The sequence below is a fragment of the Silene latifolia genome, chromosome 2, assembly GCF_048544455.1.
Source record: "Silene latifolia isolate original U9 population chromosome 2, ASM4854445v1, whole genome shotgun sequence".
Taxonomy (NCBI): Eukaryota; Viridiplantae; Streptophyta; class Magnoliopsida; order Caryophyllales; family Caryophyllaceae; genus Silene; species Silene latifolia.
Window position 1 is genome coordinate 6,097,262 of NC_133527.1, and position 18,824 is coordinate 6,116,085.

Sequence of the window (18,824 nt, forward strand, 5' to 3'; positions counted from 1 at the left end):
TTTTTACCAAAAAAATTAATGATGTTAATTTACAAATATTTACTAATATAACATATATTTTATCTGCACATTTTTATCATAAAAAGTTAAGAATTTTAACAAATATTTACTAATATCATATTTTTTTAGGCGCAACTTCTTATCATAGAAAGTCAATAAATTTTTATCAATAAGTTCTTTAAAATAAGAATTTCCTTATTCTAAAAAGATCGGAGATAAATTTTTGTAGAACGTGAAATATTAAATGTTATAAATACTTAAATACAAAAGATTATATCCATTTATAACTTATCATGTCCACACATATAGTATATGCTAAAAATAATAAGCACCATTCTAGGAAATATTTTTAGGCGGGAAAACTTGGAGTTACACCTATTCATTTAGTAAATAGGGGATAATTAAAATTTACGGAGTAGTTTCATAAAATTAAATAAAGGGTTATTTGTCAAACACAACCTTTAAAAAACTTTTTTTTTTCCAAACACCACCTTTAAAAAAAAAGTTTGTCAAACACAACCTTTAATAATTTTTTTTTTTGTCAAACACGACATTTTGGCCAAAGTTTGAGCACTTGTAATGGGGTGACTTTCAGTTGATGTTTGAGATAGCAAATAAGATCGGTTTGAGGTGTTTTTGAACTCGTTGGAAAGGTGGGAGTACAGACTTTCCAGCGGTTGTCAACACGGTGGTCAAAGATGGACTTATAAGGGGTAGATTGGTGTATAAAGTAAGGCCTGTCACATGGGGTTGATGTAAGTTAAAGTAGGATTTTCGCGTGGGTCAATTCACTCCCTTGAACCACCACTTACAACCAACATACATCACAAACAATACAACTACGATATACCTTGCACTCCTTTCAATCTACATACCAAATTTCATACCAAACAAAATATCATAACCCCATTAAAAGACCCTCGAAAACCCCTCTAACAACCCACTGTAAACCCAAACTTCTAACCCTTTCTTTGACCAGCCTTATTTTACGCACCAATTGACCCCACATAAGGCCACCTTTGGCCACCGTGTTGAGAACTCCTAGAAAGTCTGTATTCCCACTTTTCCAACAAGTCCAAGAACACCTCAAACCGACCTCGTTTGCTATCTTAAATATAGACTGAAAGTCACCCCATTGCAAGCGGCCAAAAAGTCGTGTCTGACAAAAAAAAAAAATTATTAAAGGTTGTGTTTGACAAACTTTTTTTTTCACTTTTTTTTTTAAAGGTGGTGTTTGAAAAAAAAAAGTTTTTTAAAGGTTGTGTTTGACAAAAAATTCTTAAATAAACTAGTGGTTTAAACTACCGTTTTTAGTGTTAATCTAATCAACCACTGATATTGAGTTTATATATTTTGAAGATGAAATATTTGAATTATAGTAAGATGTTACAAAGATTTGTCTTGAAATACAAAGTTTAGTTGGAATCCAAACTTAAATTTCAATTCATTTGCATACCTAAGTTGCCTAACTATAAATGATTGAAATTTAAGAAAGGACTACATATCTAAGCTAAAAGATTTCCATTTAGACTGTGATAGTGTCCAGACCTAAACTTATTCAATCCTAAAATATAACGAACGATGAATAACATCTGATTTAAAAAAAAAAAGAATAAAAAAAAAAGTAATCTACAATACAAATTTTACCCATCTGTACCTAGCTTTCTATTTGACAACCCCCGCCCTAAGAAAAATCAAACATAATCAATTTTCTCCATAACTTTGCACCTCTACCCAAAATACAACACAAAATTTTTCAATAAGATGATAATTTGGGCGTAGAAGTATAGAACTAATTCAGTAATTGCATTTATAATTAATTAAATTGTAGTTTTTCCCTTGAAATAGTGACATATTTGACCCGTCTTCAACTTTAGACGGATAGTATCCGTCTAAAGTGAAATTTTGTGTTTCTCGATTGACTTAGGATTCATGTTAAAGTTAAAATTAATATGATGGGGGGCGATGGCAGGTAGGGCGGACTGATGGGTCGCCAACAAGAGAGTCGGATTTTGCTGGCATGAGGGCGGGTGAACGTCGATGTCATGATCGACGGTGGTCGGGAGCGGGAGGAGATGGTGAGGGAGAGTGTGTTGGGAATCGGTGGTAGGGGTTGGGTGACCGACATTGTTCTAGGTGGCCGGTGGCGACGGTGCTGGCATGGGAGTTGGGTTGTCAAAGGTGGAGGTCGTAGTATGAAAATGTTTTTTTTTTTTCGAAAATAGGCTCTTTTAAAAATAAATTAACGAAATAGGTAGAGTTTCAAAGTATTTACCGAATATGGGTCCACGTCATCACCGAACCTAGACTCGTATTCAAGTCGCTCTCCCGCTTAGCGACCATACCCAAATTGTCGCTTTAAGCCCACCCTAAACTCATTATGGTACTTCAAAGCAAATCGCCTTGGGAGCGATCAACTTGGCCTTAGATCGTTTTCCCCCTCAGCGATCTATAAGACCAACAATTTATGAGGCATAAAGGCTGAATAATGTCAAGGAAACAAGCCGCTCCCTCTGAGAGATTTGACTTCAAGTCATTGGCCGGTGAGCGATTTGATTTTTTAACCCGACTTTGTCAAATTCGATCCTACGTGGATTCATTTTGGCCTTTTGGGTAATAACTTTGAAACTCGACCTATTTCGTTAATTTATTTGTTAGAAAGCCTCCAATTTGAAAAAAGAATCATGAAAATGAGAGCAAAATATGTAGGGTGAAAATCCGGAGCTGCAAAACCAGTAAGAGCATCTCCAGTGGTATGCAAGTAGGTACTAGCTTCTCTTTGCCACAATATTTGTTTTGAGTTACAACAATTTCCAGCTACAATTTACTCAAATGGTAAAACTAATAATTTACTACTAGCTTAATAAGACTCACCTAACACTTTTCATTCATATAAATAAGACATTATTTTTCTATTAGCCATGTTTTTCCAGTAAGTGGATTATACATCCGATGTACTACCACCAGTTTATACTTTATGAGCATTATAGTAAAGTTTTTGAGTTTTGTTTTAAAAATTATGAGTCTTACTATAAAGTTTATGAGTTCGTTTACTAAAACATTAAGCTCAAAAAAATTAAAATAAAATTCAAAAACATTACATATAAAACTTACATAAATTTGAGTTTAAACGGAAAAAAATAAAATCTAAATTATAAACTTTAGTAAGCTCAGAAAATCTACACATATGCTCAAAAACAAAAAGAGTTTGAGTTAACAAACTCAGAAAAAATAGAAAAATGCTCAAAAACAAGTAAAATCTGAGATTCGATGTATGTTTCTTTTTCTCATGATTTTCTTGCAGTCCATTTAAGCAACTAGCTCCATAAAACTAATAACTCAAAATTATATGAGCAAAACAATCTATATGAACAATTCCAATAATTAAGCTAGTAGCTTAAATTTCTTAAAATTGCAATCAAATTTTTTACTCAAACATGTCTAATAAACCACCAATTAGGGTTGCCAATTGCTCAAATGTCTCGTCCTTCATTTCTCAGAATCAAAACCCTAAACCCCTAATTAAGTTCCCCAATTCTTCACTTCAATTTAATTCAATCGTCTCTCTTTACTCCCACAAACTGTACAACAATCACTAGTCAATAATTTCACACCAGAAAAATCAACTAATCACAGAAAAATGGAAGAAGAAAACCATGAAGAATCGAAATCATTCAAAGAGCTTGGAGTTTGCGACGCTTTAGTCGAAGCTTGTACAGCATTAGAGTGGACTAAACCTACCAAAATTCAATCTGATTCAATCCCTCACGCTCTTCAAGGTATTGATTTTTGTTTTTAATTATTGGGGACGAATTAATAATTAGTAATGTAATAAGGCGGAAGTAGTAGCAGTACTGGGGTGCTAACGAGCCGAGTCGAGCCCGAGCTTGGCCTTGCTCGGCTTGTGCTCAAGAACCAAAACTCAATCTCAAGCTAATCTTGTGCTTGTAAAAAATTTGCTCGCTATCAAGCTTGCGAGCTTTAATGCAAACTCGAGCTCAAATCGAGCTTATATATAATGGTTAATTTCTTTGATTTTTTTTCCACATATTTTTATAACAAGGCTAGAAGGTTAAAGTTAAAATATTTGGCAAATCTGTAAGATATTTGATATATTTGATACTAATATATAAATATATAATCATGATAAAATATTTTTATAAAATATGAACAATATCTTATATAATCACACAAGCCGATCTCGAGCTGTCTCGTCTCATTAATACCCCTAGGCGGAACCGGGATTTATGGTTGGTGGGGGATTATTGGGGAGGAATTAGTAATGCAATAAGGTAGGAGGAGAAAATTATTGGGACGAATTAGTAATGCAACAAGGCGGAACTGGGGTATATAATTGCGAGGTGGAAATATTCCGGTGGACGAATTAGGAATGCAGTAAGGCGGAACATGGATTTGTTGTTGTGGAGGGAGAAAATTATTGGGGACGAATTAGTAATGGAATAAGGCAGAACCTGGATTTATAGTTGTGGGAGGAAAAGAACTACTAATGCAATAAGGTAAACTAGGAAGAAAAAAGCAAAAATTTTAACTGAAGTTTTCAAATTTCAGTGCGGCGAGCCCCCCTGAGTTCCTCCCACTGACTGCTATCACTGTAATTTTAGTGTTGTTTAATTGATTTCTGTAAGTTTGCGGGATAAAAGAATTTTGATGAGTGGTAGTGTTAATTTGGGTGATCAATGTTCAGGAAAGGATATAATTGGGCTTGCTGAAACTGGTTCTGGAAAAACTGCAGCTTTTGCGTTGCCGATAATTCAGGCATTACTGGAGGCAAAGACTGCTACTCCCTTCTTTGGTCTTGTACTTGCTCCGACCCGGTAATTTGATTTCAAGTGTCTGCTTTGTTTCTTTTGTTGTTACTTCATTTTGTACTAGTGGAATGCTAGGATGGTACCCTGTATTCTCGGACTTTAGTGTACAACTCTCGGAAAAATGTAACCTTGAAGTTGTTTTATGGTTGAATTGAGCAGACTAAGTCGACATTGTACCTTTATATAAATTTGAATTGGTACTTCGTATTACTCTCGTAAATACCATTTATATTCTGTTTCAATCTGCTTTCAGAGAGCTTGCAATTCAAATTGCTGAACAGTTTGAAGCATTAGGATCTGGTATTAGCTTAAAAACTGCAGTGGTACGTTTTCTCAATGTCTCTGTTGTTTCTGCCTTATTAATGGAGAGATTTGGTTATTCATGTCAACGTAGCTTTTGGATTTAGTTTAGCCTTTAGTGACACTGGTGGACATTTTAATTAATATCTTAATGTGCCATTGTATCCTCTTGAGGTTGGCTCAGACATAGATGTTAACATAAAAACAGGGAGTATAACTTCTTTCAATTACACCTGGAGTTAGATTAGTGGACTTATAAAGAAAAAAGCCATATTTTTGGGCTACATGAATTTTGAATTCTGAAAAGGTTATCTTTTATGTAGCTTGTCGGAGGAGTGGACATGAATCAACAACAGCTTGCCCTTGCTAAACGGCCTCACATCGTAGTAAGTAGCACGCTCAGCTTGCTTAACGTTTTCTTATTATCTTATCTATTGTTGGATCCTATAATTTTTATATTAAATTTGTTTTGCCTTGCTCACCATCTAATTTTTTGTGTCTAAGGTCGCAACGCCTGGACGCCTTATGGACCATTTGACCAATACCAAGGGGTTCTCACTTAGAACTTTAAAGTATCTGGTATGCTTTCGCTTAGTGTAATTTTGTTCATCCGTTTTATGTTTGTGTTTCTGAAATGGCACATTATTATTACGGAGGTCACTTTATTTCTATCTCCAGTGGGCCGAACCACTCACTCTTATTTGAATTTAAATACGTCCGAATAAAACAAAAATGACACACTAAGCTGTTTATGGCTTCATGCTCTTTAGCGTTAAGTAGACATCGGTCCATACAATTCTTGATGCAATTTCCTTATAGATCATCTGGTAGGAGGTCTTCTTTGGGAATCAAGAGATGGAATAGATAGATCACATAAAGTTTTTAATTTGCAGTGTTGTGTTGCTTACCTCTGCCCCCCTTATGTCTCTCTAGGCGTGAGTCTTTGATGCACCTAGGTAATGTAATTGTACTTTAGGAATGGCATTTATTAAATGCTGTCGAGGATATTATATATATGTTCTTATATCTAGTGAAAAAAGTCCATTTAATGTCATTAAATTGTGTTATATGCCTGAATTTGGACATTGCCATGAAGCATGTGTTTGGTGTCTCATTAGTGGGCGACATTGTTTAGATAAACAGCTATTAAACACTTGGGAGTTATATCCCCCTTTTCTTATGGTGCATTTCATATACCACTATACTGTTTTTCCTCCTTATGTACCTTATATTTAAATCTATACCTTGCCTGTTCTTCTGCGAAATTTTTGAGGTACATATTATTGGTAATGTTCCTCAAGAATACAAAAATAACTGTATAATTCAAGACTCAAGGATACATAGTGTAGCATTTATATTAGAACGTAGGAGCATTGAAAAATGATGGTCATACGGCTATCATCGATTGGGTTGATTTGTCTTTCAGTTCTGCAGCATTTATGTTTAAATTATTATTCTTTTCCCTTTTGTACAGGTATTGGATGAGGCCGATAGATTATTGAATGAGGAATTTGAAAAATCACTTGATGATATCTTAAAAGTAATCCCCCTGGAAAGGCGAACTTATTTGTTTTCTGCAACCATGACCAAAAAGGTAAGCCTACCCGATATTCATTTGATTTATATGTGTATGCTACTGTTTATTATTGTCAATCTTTCTTGTAGCTGTTTTGCCTGCCAGCTTTTAGAAAATGTCTTTCAGTGTCGATCTTACCGTTAAAGGAGATAAATTCAGCTTCTTTTCAGTTGCCTTGGTTGATGTTGGTTCTTGTTGAATGAATTGTGATTTTTTTTGGGGAGAACCAGTGAATTGTCCCGTTTTCCTTCTTAACTACGAGCTTTGTTTGTTCAGTAACAAGCTGTTGCATGTGGATTTTATAATGCCATTTGTAAAATACCTCTTTGTGTTTTTAGTAATAAGGGTAAGGTTAAGTACACAGGTCTCTTTCCTGTGCCATAGTCTGTAAATTTCGAGGCATCGTGGACTTGTGGTAATGCTGTTAGATCAGTAAAACTATGGAATGGTGTTATTTGAAGTTTCTATGCTTAAACATTTCATGAGCTAAGGTGATACAATATGTCTCCCCTGTGACAGGTTAAGAAGCTTCAAAGAGCCTGTCTAAGAAATCCTGTTAAGGTGAGAATTTACTATGGAATGAGTGACATGTATTTTTCTAATATTATTATTTTTGCCTCTAATGACAAATTTAAAATTTTTATTCTTTGCAGATTGAATCAGCTTCTAAATATTCTACTGTTTCTACTCTAAGACAGGAATTTTGTTTTATTCCTGCAAAATATAAGGTTTGTCATCCATGATTTGTGGATTTTCCTTTTTTCTAGGATGCGCGGATTTTGAGTTTAGTTTTTAAATTTGCCTTTTCAAATTATTGAAATTCCATTGACAAAACTTGATTTGAATCTAAGGTAAACTTGGCTACAAGTTTCTCGCCTCATATTTCTGTGCAGCAGTGAATCATCTCTCGTCTTAGGAATAAAGGAGAAAAAAGCATGGCAAAATAAATTTTCTAGAAATAATAGATTAGAGACACGGTTGCTATAGCAGCGTAGGCGTTTGCTAGTGCCTCATGAGACCTTGTGCCTAGACGTGCCTTTAGCTCACTTATCTAGACGAATCTATGCGAAATACTCCCTTCATGTTACAAAATACTTCCCATTTTCTCATTTGTGCTAGATTTAAGTAGGAATACATGATTAAAGATACCAATATTTGTAATTCAAGTGGCTCATTAGGTCCTACTTGCCGTAAGGTAATTTCCAACCAAAACTGACCTCAGAATATCTGAAAGTATTTCTAAATCAACCAATTAGTAAAAAATGGAAGTTTTTTATGAATTGGATTGAGTACGTTTTTGGTAGTCTAAAGTCTAAACTCTAAATATGGAAATGATGCAAATATTTGGACTCACTACGTATTATACACTTCTTTACAAATTTATACACAGTTATAGTTACAAATTGGGACCCTCTATATGTTCACAGGATTGCTATCTTCTGTATGTTCTAATGGAGCTATCTGGGAGCTCCATGGTTTTCACTCGTACATGTGATACAACTCAAGTTGTAGCGCTGATGCTCCGCAACCTTGGTTTAAGGGCTGTTCCCATAAATGGCAAGATGACTCAGGTTTTCTTCAGTCCACCTTAACCTTAAACTTCAATATTTCCTTTTCTATATGGAATATTGGTTGTTTGGCCTTTCCATCAGTTCCCCGCTCTTTGTTAACATAAAGCCTGAGTGGAGATTCTATACGCCCTTGATTTTAAACTCCTTTTGTTTTTCTCTTATATGGCAGGCAAAAAGACTTGGGGCATTAAACAAGTTCAAAGCTGGAGAGTGCAATATTCTCATCGCAACGGATGTAGCCAGTCGAGGTCTTGATATACCTTCGGTTGATATGGTCATAAATTATGATATTCCATCTAATTCCAAGGTTAGTACATTGTCTGGATAATAAATTTTTGTACAGAAATCTTCCTCTTCCTCGCCCTCTGCCTTGTGGACAGTGGGAACGATGTACTCGTTTATAAACATATCATGGTATATGGAAGTAGAACTGATGCAGTCTTACTGTTTTTTTTTTTTTTTTTTTTTTTTTTTTGGCTTGTGAGTATCTATGTGGTTAGCAGAATGCATAGAGGGACAAGCTTCTGTTGGTCCCTCCAGAGCCTTGACTCTTGGTTGACAAAAACTTTGTTCTGTAAAGCTGCTGATAAAACTTAACTTGGGAACCAAAATATAATACGAATGTCCCTTTGAAGGCAATTATTGTTTTACGTAGGATTGTATGCATTAGTTTTGTACTTTGGTGTCTAATGGCAATTATGTGTTTCAGGATTATATACATCGTGTAGGAAGAACTGCTCGTGCTGGAAGAACTGGAGTTGCTATCTCATTAGTCAATCAGTATGAAATTGAGTGGTTTATCCAGATAGAGAACTTGTTAGGTTATTATTCTCCCATGTATTACATTTTTATTTGTATTTGGTCGCAGTGCTCATCTATATCCTCTGCTCTACAGGTAAGAAATTACCGAAACATCCTGCTGAGGAAGAGGAAGTGTTGGTTCTGCTTGAACGTGTTACTGAAGCAAAAAGGATTGCACACATGGTACGTATTCCTTGCATGAAATAGTGTTGGCATGTATGAGTTGGTTTCTCAAGTAAGACCGTCTCATATATAAGTGTACCATCTCACTTGGAGACCCAACCTAAATACATGGTATTCATTAATTTTCATATGGGTACAGGGTACGTATTCCTCCCAATCCCATAAGATGATTTCAGCACGTTCGGGTTGTTCATTTACTTAAATTACTATTTGTTGTTCTGCTGGCTTGTATCCTTACAGAAAATAAAGGAATCTGGAGGAAGGAAGAGGAAAGGTATGGGAGATGAAGAGGGGGAAGAGATTCAAAAATATATGGACAAACAAAATTCTAGAAAATCAAACAAGCAGCAAAGAAGAAGATGATACAACAGACCCCTCGTGTTATCCGTTTTACCATGTTCTGCTCGACTCCCTCCTTGTGGGACAGAAGATGGAACTTAACAATGGTTCATTGAATCCCAACCCCGCGCCTTCCCGCCACCAGTTAGAGACGTCATGTAGCAACAATTTTGGTCGAAACGTTCTAGTCCTGTATGTTAGAGACGACTTTGAACTATCCGATGTAATTTATTTGTACTCACGCTTTCATTATCTGGTGAACCATTCGCTTTTTGAGGTGTGTGTTCACCCATAGACGGTTCTAAAGGATGATTCATGTCTGCCGACCCCAAATCATTTTGGGATTAAGGCTCTGATGTTGTTGTTGTTGTTGTTGTATTGTTCATTTCATGATTTCATAGTTTTTGAGACACATTTTGAGGACTTTTGTTGTCAATTGTTGAAAACAGCATTTTTCGTCTCATACGACATTTGTTGTTCTGATCCTCATTTGTGAATTCCCTACAGACTACAGTGTCTTGTGAAGAGCTGAAGACAGAATGGTTGCCAACTTCTATTTTGTTTTGTAAATATATTCAGATGCAGCCTCCCAGAGATGCTCCAATCAGTTGGTATAGAAATGTTGCTTTGCCGTTGATGAAAGAACATGGTGCTGTTTATATGGCTCCTTTCTCGCATCGGCTGGCTGAGGAAATTGACAATCCTGAATATCAGAGGTTAAGGTGCAGAGTCAAATATCATGCGGTCAGATTCAAACAACACATTTATGCACCTGAGTAACGCAATTGTGACAGTTATGGTCTCCTTCTTAGCTAAACTAATTGACATTTGCTTAATAAATAATAATGTAACTTTATCAGAAATTAGTTAACATCCTACATAGTTTATATAGACTTAGAAACAACTAAATTGAAAGAATCAACCAAAAAGTGCAAAATAACCAAGCAAACCCTGATGTAAGTAACTAAAAGGGTGAGTATAAGTTGAGATCTAAAAGGGTGAGTATAAGTTGAGATTGGACCAGACTAGAACATACTGCTCAGGCTGAAAGTTGAAATAAATTAAGTAGACCGAGGACCATCAAACCCAACCGTTTCAGTGTGGTCCAGTCATAGATTGGAATGTATCGGAACTATGATTTGCCTGTATTTAGCGTTCTGTATGCCATAACCATCTACTCGTATCATTTATCATTTATTTCTATTAAATCAAAACTAGTTCGAATTGTTTAATTTAATCAACTGCTCATTGTTGTTGATGGTGGAGAACCCGGCTTACACAAAAAATTAAACGCTAGTAGCGAGTGTATGATATGTTTCGGAGGTAAAAGATTCAATTTTTTTTAAGTAAAATATTTAATTATTGTACAAAATTGCTAAAATTAAATCGGAGCTCCAAAACCCTAATCCCTCAATAAGGATCACTAATTGCTTAAATAACTCACCCTAAACCCTTAATCAACTTCCCCATTTCGTCTGTGCACTTAAAGTAACGGCTGCGGGTTTATTGGACAAGCAATAATTTTACACCAGAGAAATCAACTAATCACAGAAAAATGGAAGAAGAAAACCATGAAGAATCGAAATCATTCAAAGAGCTTGGAGTTTGCGACGCTTTAATCGAAGCTTGCACAGCATTAGGGTGGACTCGTCCTACCAAAATTCAATCTGATTCCATCCCTCATGCTCTTCAAGGTCTTAATTTTGTTCTTAATTTCTTAATTGAACTATTTTGCAATTAGTGGCGGAATTGGGATTTATAGTTAGCATGGCGGAAAATTATTGCGGACGAATTAGTAATGCAATAAGGCGGAACCTGGATTTGTAGTTAGCGAGACGGAAAATTATTGTGGACGAATTAGTAATGCAATTAGTGGCGGAACTAGAATTTATAGTTTGCCTGGCGGAAAATTATTGGGGACAAATTAGTAATGCAATAAGGTGGAACCGGGTTTTCGAATTTTCTAGTGTGGCGAGCGCCCCTTAGTCCCTCAATTAATAGACTATACGGTGGTTTTGAATCCGAGCAGTGTACTAAAGTTCTGGAGTTTTCTTATAAAGAATCTAAAAAAAAAATAAACTTTTAAAAAGTATAGAAAAATTACACAAACTCGGATAAAGCTTAGATACATGTATATAGTAGTTGTACAATGCTTATAACTGGAGGTATAGTAGTAGTTACCTTAGTCCCTCCACTGACTGCTATTAGTATAATTGTTGTTGTTGTTGTTATTAGTGTTGTTTAGTTGATTTCTGTCTGTGTATCGGAAAAAAAAAGGAAATTTTGATGAATGGTAGTGTTAATTTGGGTGATTATTTGTTCAGGAAAGGATATAATTGGGCTTGCTCAGACTGGTACTGGTAAAACCGGGGCTTTCGCTTTGCCGATAATTCAGGCATTACTGGAGGCAAATACTACTACAACCTTCTTTGGTCTCGTACTTGCTACAACCCGGTAATTTGATTTCAGGTGGCTGTCTTGTTTCTGAGTGGAATGCTAGGATGGTTGAATTGAGCAGACTAAGTGGACATTGTACCTTTATATAAATTTGTATTGGTACTTTGTATTACTCTCGTAAATACCATTTATATTCTGTTTCAATCTGTTTTCAGAGAGCTTGCAATTCAAATTGCTGAACAGTTTGAAGCATTAGGATCTGGTATTAGCTTAAGAACTGCAGCGGTACATTTTCTCAATGTCTCTGTTGTTTCTGCCTTATTAATGTAGAGATTTGGTTATTCATGTCGACGTAGCTTTTGGATTTAGTTTAGCCTTTAGTGACACAGGTGAACGTTTGAATTAATAGCTTTTGGGGTACATGAATTTTGAATTCTGAAAAAGTTATCTTTTATGTAGCTTATTGGAGGAGTGGAAATGAATCAACAACAGCTTGCCCTTGCTAAACGGCCTCACATCGTAGTAAGTAGTCACGCTGTGTCTGCTTAACGTTTTCTTATCTATTGTTGGATCCGATAACTTTTATAATAAAGTTGTTTTGTCTTGCTCACCATCTAATTTTTTGTGTCTAAGGTCGCAACACCTGGACGTCTTGTGGACCACTTGACCAATACCAAGGGGTTCTCACTTCGAACTTTAAAGTATCTGGTATGCTTTCGCTTAGTGTAATTTTGTTCATCTGTTTTATGTTTGTCTTTCTGAAATGGCACATTATTATTATGGAGGTCACTCTGTTTCTATCTCCAGTGGGTCCAACTTCTCACTCTTATTTGCCTCTAAATATGTCGGAATAAAACAAAATGACACGCCAAGCTGTTTTTGCCTTTGTGCTCTTTAGCATTAAGTATACATCGGTTCATACAATTCTTGGTGCAATTTCTTTATAGATCATCTGTTAGGAGGTCTTCTTTAGGGATCAAAAGATGGAATAGATAGTGCACATCAAGTTTTTAATTTGCTACATCTGTCCCCCTTATGTCGCTCTAGGCGCGAGTCTTTGATGCACCTAGGTAATGTAATTGTACTTCAGCAATGGCATTCAGTAATTGCTGTTGAGGATATTATATATATGTTCTTATATCTAGTGGATAAGGTCCGCTTTATCTCCTTAACATGTGTTGTATGCCTGAATTTGGACATGGCCATGAAGCATGTTTTTGATGTCTCATTAGTGGGCGTCTGGGCGACATTGTTTAGATAAATAGCTATTAAACGCTTGGGAGTTATATCCCCCTTTTCTTATGGTGCATTTCATATACCTTTATACTGTTTTTCCTCCTTTGTACCTTATATTTAAATCTATACCCTTGGCTGTTCTTCTTTGAAATTCTTGAGGTACATATTATTGGTAATGTTCCCCAAGTATACAAAAAACAACTGTAACATTTCAAGATACGCTCAAGGATACATAGTGTAGCATTTATATTAGAACGTGGGAGCATTGAAAAATGACGATCATACGATCATCGATTTGGTTAATTTGTCTTTCCGTTCTGCAGCAGTTATGTTTAAATTATCATCCTTTTCCCTTTTGTACAGGTATTGGATGAGGCTGATAAATTATTGAACGAAGAATTTGAAAAATCACTTGATGATATTTTAAAAGTAATCCCCCGGGAAAGGCGAACTTATTTGTTTTCTGCAACCATGACCAATAAGGTAAGCCTGCCCGATTTTCATTTTGTTTACATGAGTATAGCTATTGTTTATTATTGTCAATTTATCTTTCTTGTAGCTGCTTTGCCTGCCAGCTCTTAGAAAATGTCTTTCAATGTCGATCTTACTGTTAAGGGAGGAGATAAATCTAGCTTCTTTTAGTCTATCCCGAACTCAAGCTTTTCAGTGGCCTAGGTTGATGCTGGTTCTTGTTTAATGAATTATGTTTTTTTTTTTGGGGTGGACCAGTGAATTGTTCCGTTTTCCGTCTCAACTATGAGCTTTGTTTGTTCAGTAACAAGCTGTTGCATGTGGGTATCATGTGCTAAATCCTGCTACCTCCTCTTCTTAATGGTGGATTCACCTCAGTTTTCTCCATTTTCTGTTGTCTAAACGAAACTACCCCCTTCTTCTTTTCTTCTAAATTACTCGTTTTTCAATGCAATGTTCAACTCAATTTTTAATCAGTCATTTATAAAATACTTCTTTGTGTTTTTAGTATAAGACTAAGGTTACTTACATCGGTCTCCTTCCTGTGCCATTGGCTGTAAATTTCGAGGCATTGTGGTAGTACTGTTCGATCAGTAAAATTATGGAATGGTGTTATTTGAAGTTGTTAAGCGTAAACATTTCATGAGCTGAGGTGATACAATCTGTCTTCCTTGTGACAGGTTAAAAAGCTCCAAAAAGCCTGTCTAAGAAATCCTGTGAAGGTGAGAATTTAGTATGGAATGACATACATGTATTTTTGCTAATATTATTATCTTTGCCTTTAATGACAAATTTTATTCTTTGCAGATTGAATCAGCTTCTAAATATTCTACTGTTGATACTCTAAAAGAGGAATTTTGTTTTATTCCTGCAAAATATAAGGTTTGTCATCCATGGTTTGATGATTTTCCCTTTTGTTTTATTCCTGCAAAATATAAAATTGAGCGACGCAAGGTAATAAAAGGTATGAGGTGATGAAGGCCTATGGCAACAAGTTTCTTCTTTCGTCTTTAGAAGTAAAGGAGAAAAAAGCATTGCAGAATAAATTTTCTAGAAATAATAGATTAGAGACACGGTGGCTATAGAAGCGTAGGCGTTTGCTGGTGCCTCATGAGACGTTCTGCCTAGACGTGCTTTTGGCTCACTTATCTAGACAAATCTATGCGAAATACATGATTAAAGATAATATTTGTATTTCAAGTGGCCCATTAGGTCCCGTTTGCCGTAAGGTGACTTTCCAACCAAAACTGACCTCAGAATATCTGAAAGTATTTGTGAATCGACCAATTAGTAAAAAATGGAAGGTATTTATGAATTGGATTGAGTACGTGTTTGGTAGTCTAAAGTCTAAAGTCTAAGCGCTAAATATGGAAGTAATGCAAACATTTTGGACTTACTTGTTACTACGTATTATATACACTTCTTTACAAATTTTTACACACTTATAGTTACAAATTGGGACCTTCTATATGTTCACAGGATTGCTATCTTCTGTATCTTCTAATAGAGCTATCTGGGAAGTCCATTGTTTTCACTGAAAAATGTGCTACAACTCAAGTTGTAGCGCTGATGCTCCGCAACCTTGGTTTAAAGGCTGTTCCTATAAATGGCGACATGACTCAGGTTTTCTTCAATTCCATCTTAAAGTTTATCTTTTCATTTCCATGTGCGATGTTGGTTGCTTGGCCTTTCCATCAGTGCCCCTTTTTCTCTGTTAACATAAAGTCTGAGTGGAGATTCTACACGCCCTTGATTTTAAACCTGATTTGTGTCTCTTATATGGCAGGCGAAAAGACTTGGAGCATTAAACATGTTCAAAGCTGGAAAATGCAATATTATCATCGCATCTAATGTACTCAGTCGAGGTGTTGATATACCTTTTGTTGATACGGTCATAAATTATGATATTCCATCTTCCAAGGTTAGTACATTGTCTGGATAATAAATTATGATATTCCATCTAATGTACAGAAATCTTCCTCTTCCCTTCCCCTCTGGCTTGAGGACGGTGGGAGAGATCTACTCGTTTATAAACATATCATGGTATATGAAAGTAGAACGGATGAAGTCTTATTTTTTTTGGCTTGTGAGTATGCATAGAGGGACAAGCTTCTCTTGGCTTGGTCCCTTCAGGCTTCAGAGCCTTGACTCTTGACTGATAAAAACTTTGTTCTGTAAAGCTGCTGATAAAACTTCACTTGGTGACCAATATATAATACAAATGTCACTTTGAAGGCAATTATTGTTTTACCTAGGATTGTGTGCATTATGTGTTGCAGGATTATATGCATCGTGTAGGACGAACTGCTCGTGCTGGAAGAACTGGAGTTGCTATCTCATTAGTCAATCAGTATCAAGTTGATCGGTTTAAACATATAGAAAGCTTGCTAGGTTATTATTCTCCCCTGTATTACATTTTTATTTGCATGTGGTTGCGGCACTCATCTATATCCTCTGGTCTCCAGATAAGGAATTACCGATACATCCTACCGAGGAAGAGGAAGTGTTGGTTCTGCTTGAACGTGTTACTCGAGCAAAAAGAATTGCACACATGGTACGTATTCCTTGCATGAAATAGTGTTGGCATGTATGAGTTGGTTTCTCACGTAAAACCGTCTCATATATAATTGTACCATTTCATACTTTTCATTTAATCACATGGGTACAGCCGTACAGGGAGTTGGTCTCCTATAAGACGATTTCAGCATGTTCGGGATTGTTCATTTACTTCAATTACTATTACTATGCGTTGTTCTGCTGGTTGTCCATTTCTGCTTTCTAATGGCTGCTTGTTTATATCCTTACAGAAAATCAAGGGATCTGGAGGGAGGAAGAGGAAAGGTATGGAAGATGAAGAGGAGGAAATTCGAAAATATTTGGACAAACAACATTCCAGAAAATCAAATAAGCATCAAAGAAGAAGATGATACTCTTATTATCCTTTTTACCATCTTCTGTTCGACTCCCTCCTGGTGCGGACAGAAGATAGAACTTAACAAAGGTTCATATATTCCCAACCGCGCCCCTCCCTGCCCCCAGTTAGAGACGTCATTTAGTAACATAATTTATATCCTTTACGGAAAAGAGCCTAAGAAGGCATCAATATGTGAATCCTTATAGTGTCCTGTGAAGAGCTGTAAGACAGAATGGTTTAATCATCTGGGACTGGGAGCATCATATTCTTCCTCAGTTACAGCAACCTCTTTTTTTTTTTTTTTTTCGACAAAGAATCGAAATTATGTTGATGCTTTAGATTACGACCATTTTACACTGAGATAAACTCATTCAGAATGAGTTGGTCTTGTATTATATTGGAATGAGACGGTTTTACAAAAACAAAAAAAAATTATTGATACCGATTAGACGATTACCGAACAGTGAACACCAACTAAGATGAATACTGAAAAAAAAAAAATGATCACAGATTTTTTCACTCTTATTTTTAAAGTAATATTGAAATATTCATACAAGATTACTTGAATAATAATGAGAACTTTTGCAACTTGGAAATTTGAATTATCAAATTATCTCCATCAACATGTGTTGATGAATTCAACAAAGTAATCCATAAGTTCAGAAGCTTTGGGTGAGCTAGGGTTGAACAAGTGGAACACATGGCCTTCCCCTTCTGTCTCAATCACTTGTGCTTCTCCATTCCACCCACTCCTAACCAATAAATCTTTGTAGTGAACTCCCCTGTCCCTTAATGTATCCTGTTCCGCTACGAAAACCAATACCTTCTCTCCAGCCAGCTCCCCTAGCTCCGGATCCATGCCCGGATTAATCCATGGATCGTCACACCCGGTAGTCCTTGGATGGGCGAACTTCCACATTCTGTCGATCATCGATTCTGAATCATCTGATGTCTGTTTGGTCCCAGTAGTTGGATTCAACTTCTGGAGCTCGGACCCAATCCGGTCCTTACCCCAGAAGTAAGGGTGAACCAACACGAGTCCTTTCAGCGCAATTTTACCATCTGGGTTGTTACTCTTGGCTACTCGCTTAGCCATATGATGGGATATATTAGCCCCAGCACTGTCCCCGGCCAGGAAAACCCTGGCCGGGTCAACGTGCTGGCTGAGCCAAGGCTCAGCACCCGCCAAACCCGATCTGACCCACTCAAGTGCAGCCCACGAATCATCGTAGGCTGCAGGAAGAGGGTGTTCAGGTGCTCTCCTATAATTCACTGACACTATAATAATCTTAGCCTTAGAAGACAACACATTGAGATAACTGTGAAAAAGTGGAGATGCTGCAGTTTCCAAAACAAATCCACCTCCATGAAAATACACTAAAAGTGGCACTTTTTCATCAGATTCTACACACTGTGGCTTGTACAATCTTACTGAAACACCTGTCTCAGTCGAGATAACATCTTTTGATTCGACACCGGTTAGACTGTCAATGGATGGTGGGACTGACTGAGTGCCTAGGAACCTTTCAACTCTTCCATCTTTGTAGATTACTAACATTGGCCTGAAATCATGCAATAGGTCTTCTTGGTTAATGCTTGCAGTTGCTTTCATTATTTCTTTCATTACTTCTTCCATCTTTGTAGATCACACAGTTTTCTCTCACACTCTTGGGTTTGTGGTGTTTCTAGATAAGCACATACATAAGCACCTTATCAATAGAAGACCAAAAATATCAAGGAAACACCTAGAGGTGGTAATCGGGTCCGTCGGGGTGGGTCATATCGAGTCAGCCTATCCTTTCGGGCCGAGATGAGTTTGGCCGTTTGGGTCGGGTCTTTATTCGGGTTGGGTAATTTCTGGTCAATTGATGTACTAGGTCAGGTCGGGTCGGGTCGGGTCAGATCTAGTTACTTTATCACATTACTTCAAACTTTATTATTAATTTTTTTTTGTTTTCTACCATTATTTTATATAGTTCATTCGTTATTAATTAAGTCAAACGTATATCACATACTAAATCGCTTTCATTTTGATCAATATTAAGCTTTTTGTCGGGTCAATATCTGGTCGGTTTCTTACCAAGTCCTTTATGTTAGAGATGACATTAAACTATCCGATGACAGTAATTTATTTGTAGTCACACTCTCCTAATCTTGTGAAACTGGTTTTTATGAGCCATTGTTCATTTCATGACTTCATCTACACT

The 18,824-nt window shown here is 36.4% G+C and overlaps 3 protein-coding genes across 4 annotated transcripts; 2 read left to right on the forward strand and 1 right to left on the reverse strand.

Moving 5' to 3' along the window:
- Window positions 1-3,426: 3,426 nt before the first annotated feature.
- LOC141642122 (DEAD-box ATP-dependent RNA helicase 10-like) lies at window positions 3,427-10,462 on the forward strand. Of its 2 annotated transcripts, XR_012543191.1 has the most exons (14): window positions 3,427-3,779; window positions 4,706-4,835; window positions 5,083-5,152; window positions 5,453-5,515; window positions 5,634-5,708; window positions 6,604-6,723; window positions 7,225-7,266; window positions 7,359-7,433; window positions 8,133-8,276; window positions 8,446-8,583; window positions 8,986-9,097; window positions 9,172-9,260; window positions 9,501-9,876; window positions 10,349-10,462. XR_012543191.1 is itself a non-coding variant. In XM_074450808.1 (13 exons), exons 1-13 carry the CDS (start codon window positions 3,641-3,643, stop codon window positions 9,621-9,623), a joined length of 1,320 nt encoding a protein of 439 aa, XP_074306909.1. In that variant the 5' UTR covers window positions 3,427-3,640; the 3' UTR covers window positions 9,624-10,439. The 2 variants fall into 2 exon arrangements, 1 of the variants encoding a protein (XP_074306909.1); XM_074450808.1 differs by having other exon boundaries at window positions 9,501-10,439.
- Window positions 10,463-10,985: 523 nt separating this feature from the next.
- Window positions 10,986-17,063, forward strand: LOC141642124 (DEAD-box ATP-dependent RNA helicase 10-like). The gene is made up of 13 exons (XM_074450810.1): window positions 10,986-11,293; window positions 11,924-12,053; window positions 12,212-12,281; window positions 12,456-12,518; window positions 12,630-12,704; window positions 13,596-13,715; window positions 14,384-14,425; window positions 14,511-14,585; window positions 15,183-15,326; window positions 15,490-15,624; window positions 15,983-16,094; window positions 16,169-16,257; window positions 16,511-17,063. The coding sequence occupies exons 1-13, from the start codon at window positions 11,155-11,157 to the stop codon at window positions 16,628-16,630; spliced, it is 1,314 nt and encodes a 437-aa protein (XP_074306911.1). The 5' UTR covers window positions 10,986-11,154; the 3' UTR covers window positions 16,631-17,063.
- Window positions 17,064-17,118: 55 nt separating this feature from the next.
- Window positions 17,119-18,414, reverse strand: LOC141642126 (putative carboxylesterase 2). The gene has a single exon (XM_074450811.1). It carries the CDS (start codon window positions 18,251-18,253, stop codon window positions 17,237-17,239), a length of 1,017 nt encoding a protein of 338 aa, XP_074306912.1. The 5' UTR covers window positions 18,254-18,414; the 3' UTR covers window positions 17,119-17,236.
- Window positions 18,415-18,824: the final 410 nt, after the last annotated feature.

Bases quoted from the DNA above. Each gene is read 5' to 3' on its own strand.
- LOC141642126 (XM_074450811.1), bottom strand. From the start codon at position 18,253: ATGGAAGAAGTAATGAAAGAAATAATGAAAGCAACTGCAAGCATTAAC.
- LOC141642122 (XM_074450808.1), top strand. From the start codon at position 3,641: ATGGAAGAAGAAAACCATGAAGAATCGAAATCATTCAAAGAGCTTGGA. The intron at 5,153-5,452 runs GTACGTTTTCTC...TCTTTTATGTAG, and splicing joins TTAGCTTAAAAACTGCAGTG to CTTGTCGGAGGAGTGGACAT. The intron at 8,277-8,445 runs GTTTTCTTCAGT...CTTATATGGCAG, and splicing joins TAAATGGCAAGATGACTCAG to GCAAAAAGACTTGGGGCATT.
- LOC141642124 (XM_074450810.1), top strand. From the start codon at position 11,155: ATGGAAGAAGAAAACCATGAAGAATCGAAATCATTCAAAGAGCTTGGA. The intron at 12,054-12,211 runs GTAATTTGATTT...ATCTGTTTTCAG, and splicing joins CTCGTACTTGCTACAACCCG to AGAGCTTGCAATTCAAATTG. The intron at 14,586-15,182 runs GTTTGTCATCCA...ATATGTTCACAG, and splicing joins TTATTCCTGCAAAATATAAG to GATTGCTATCTTCTGTATCT.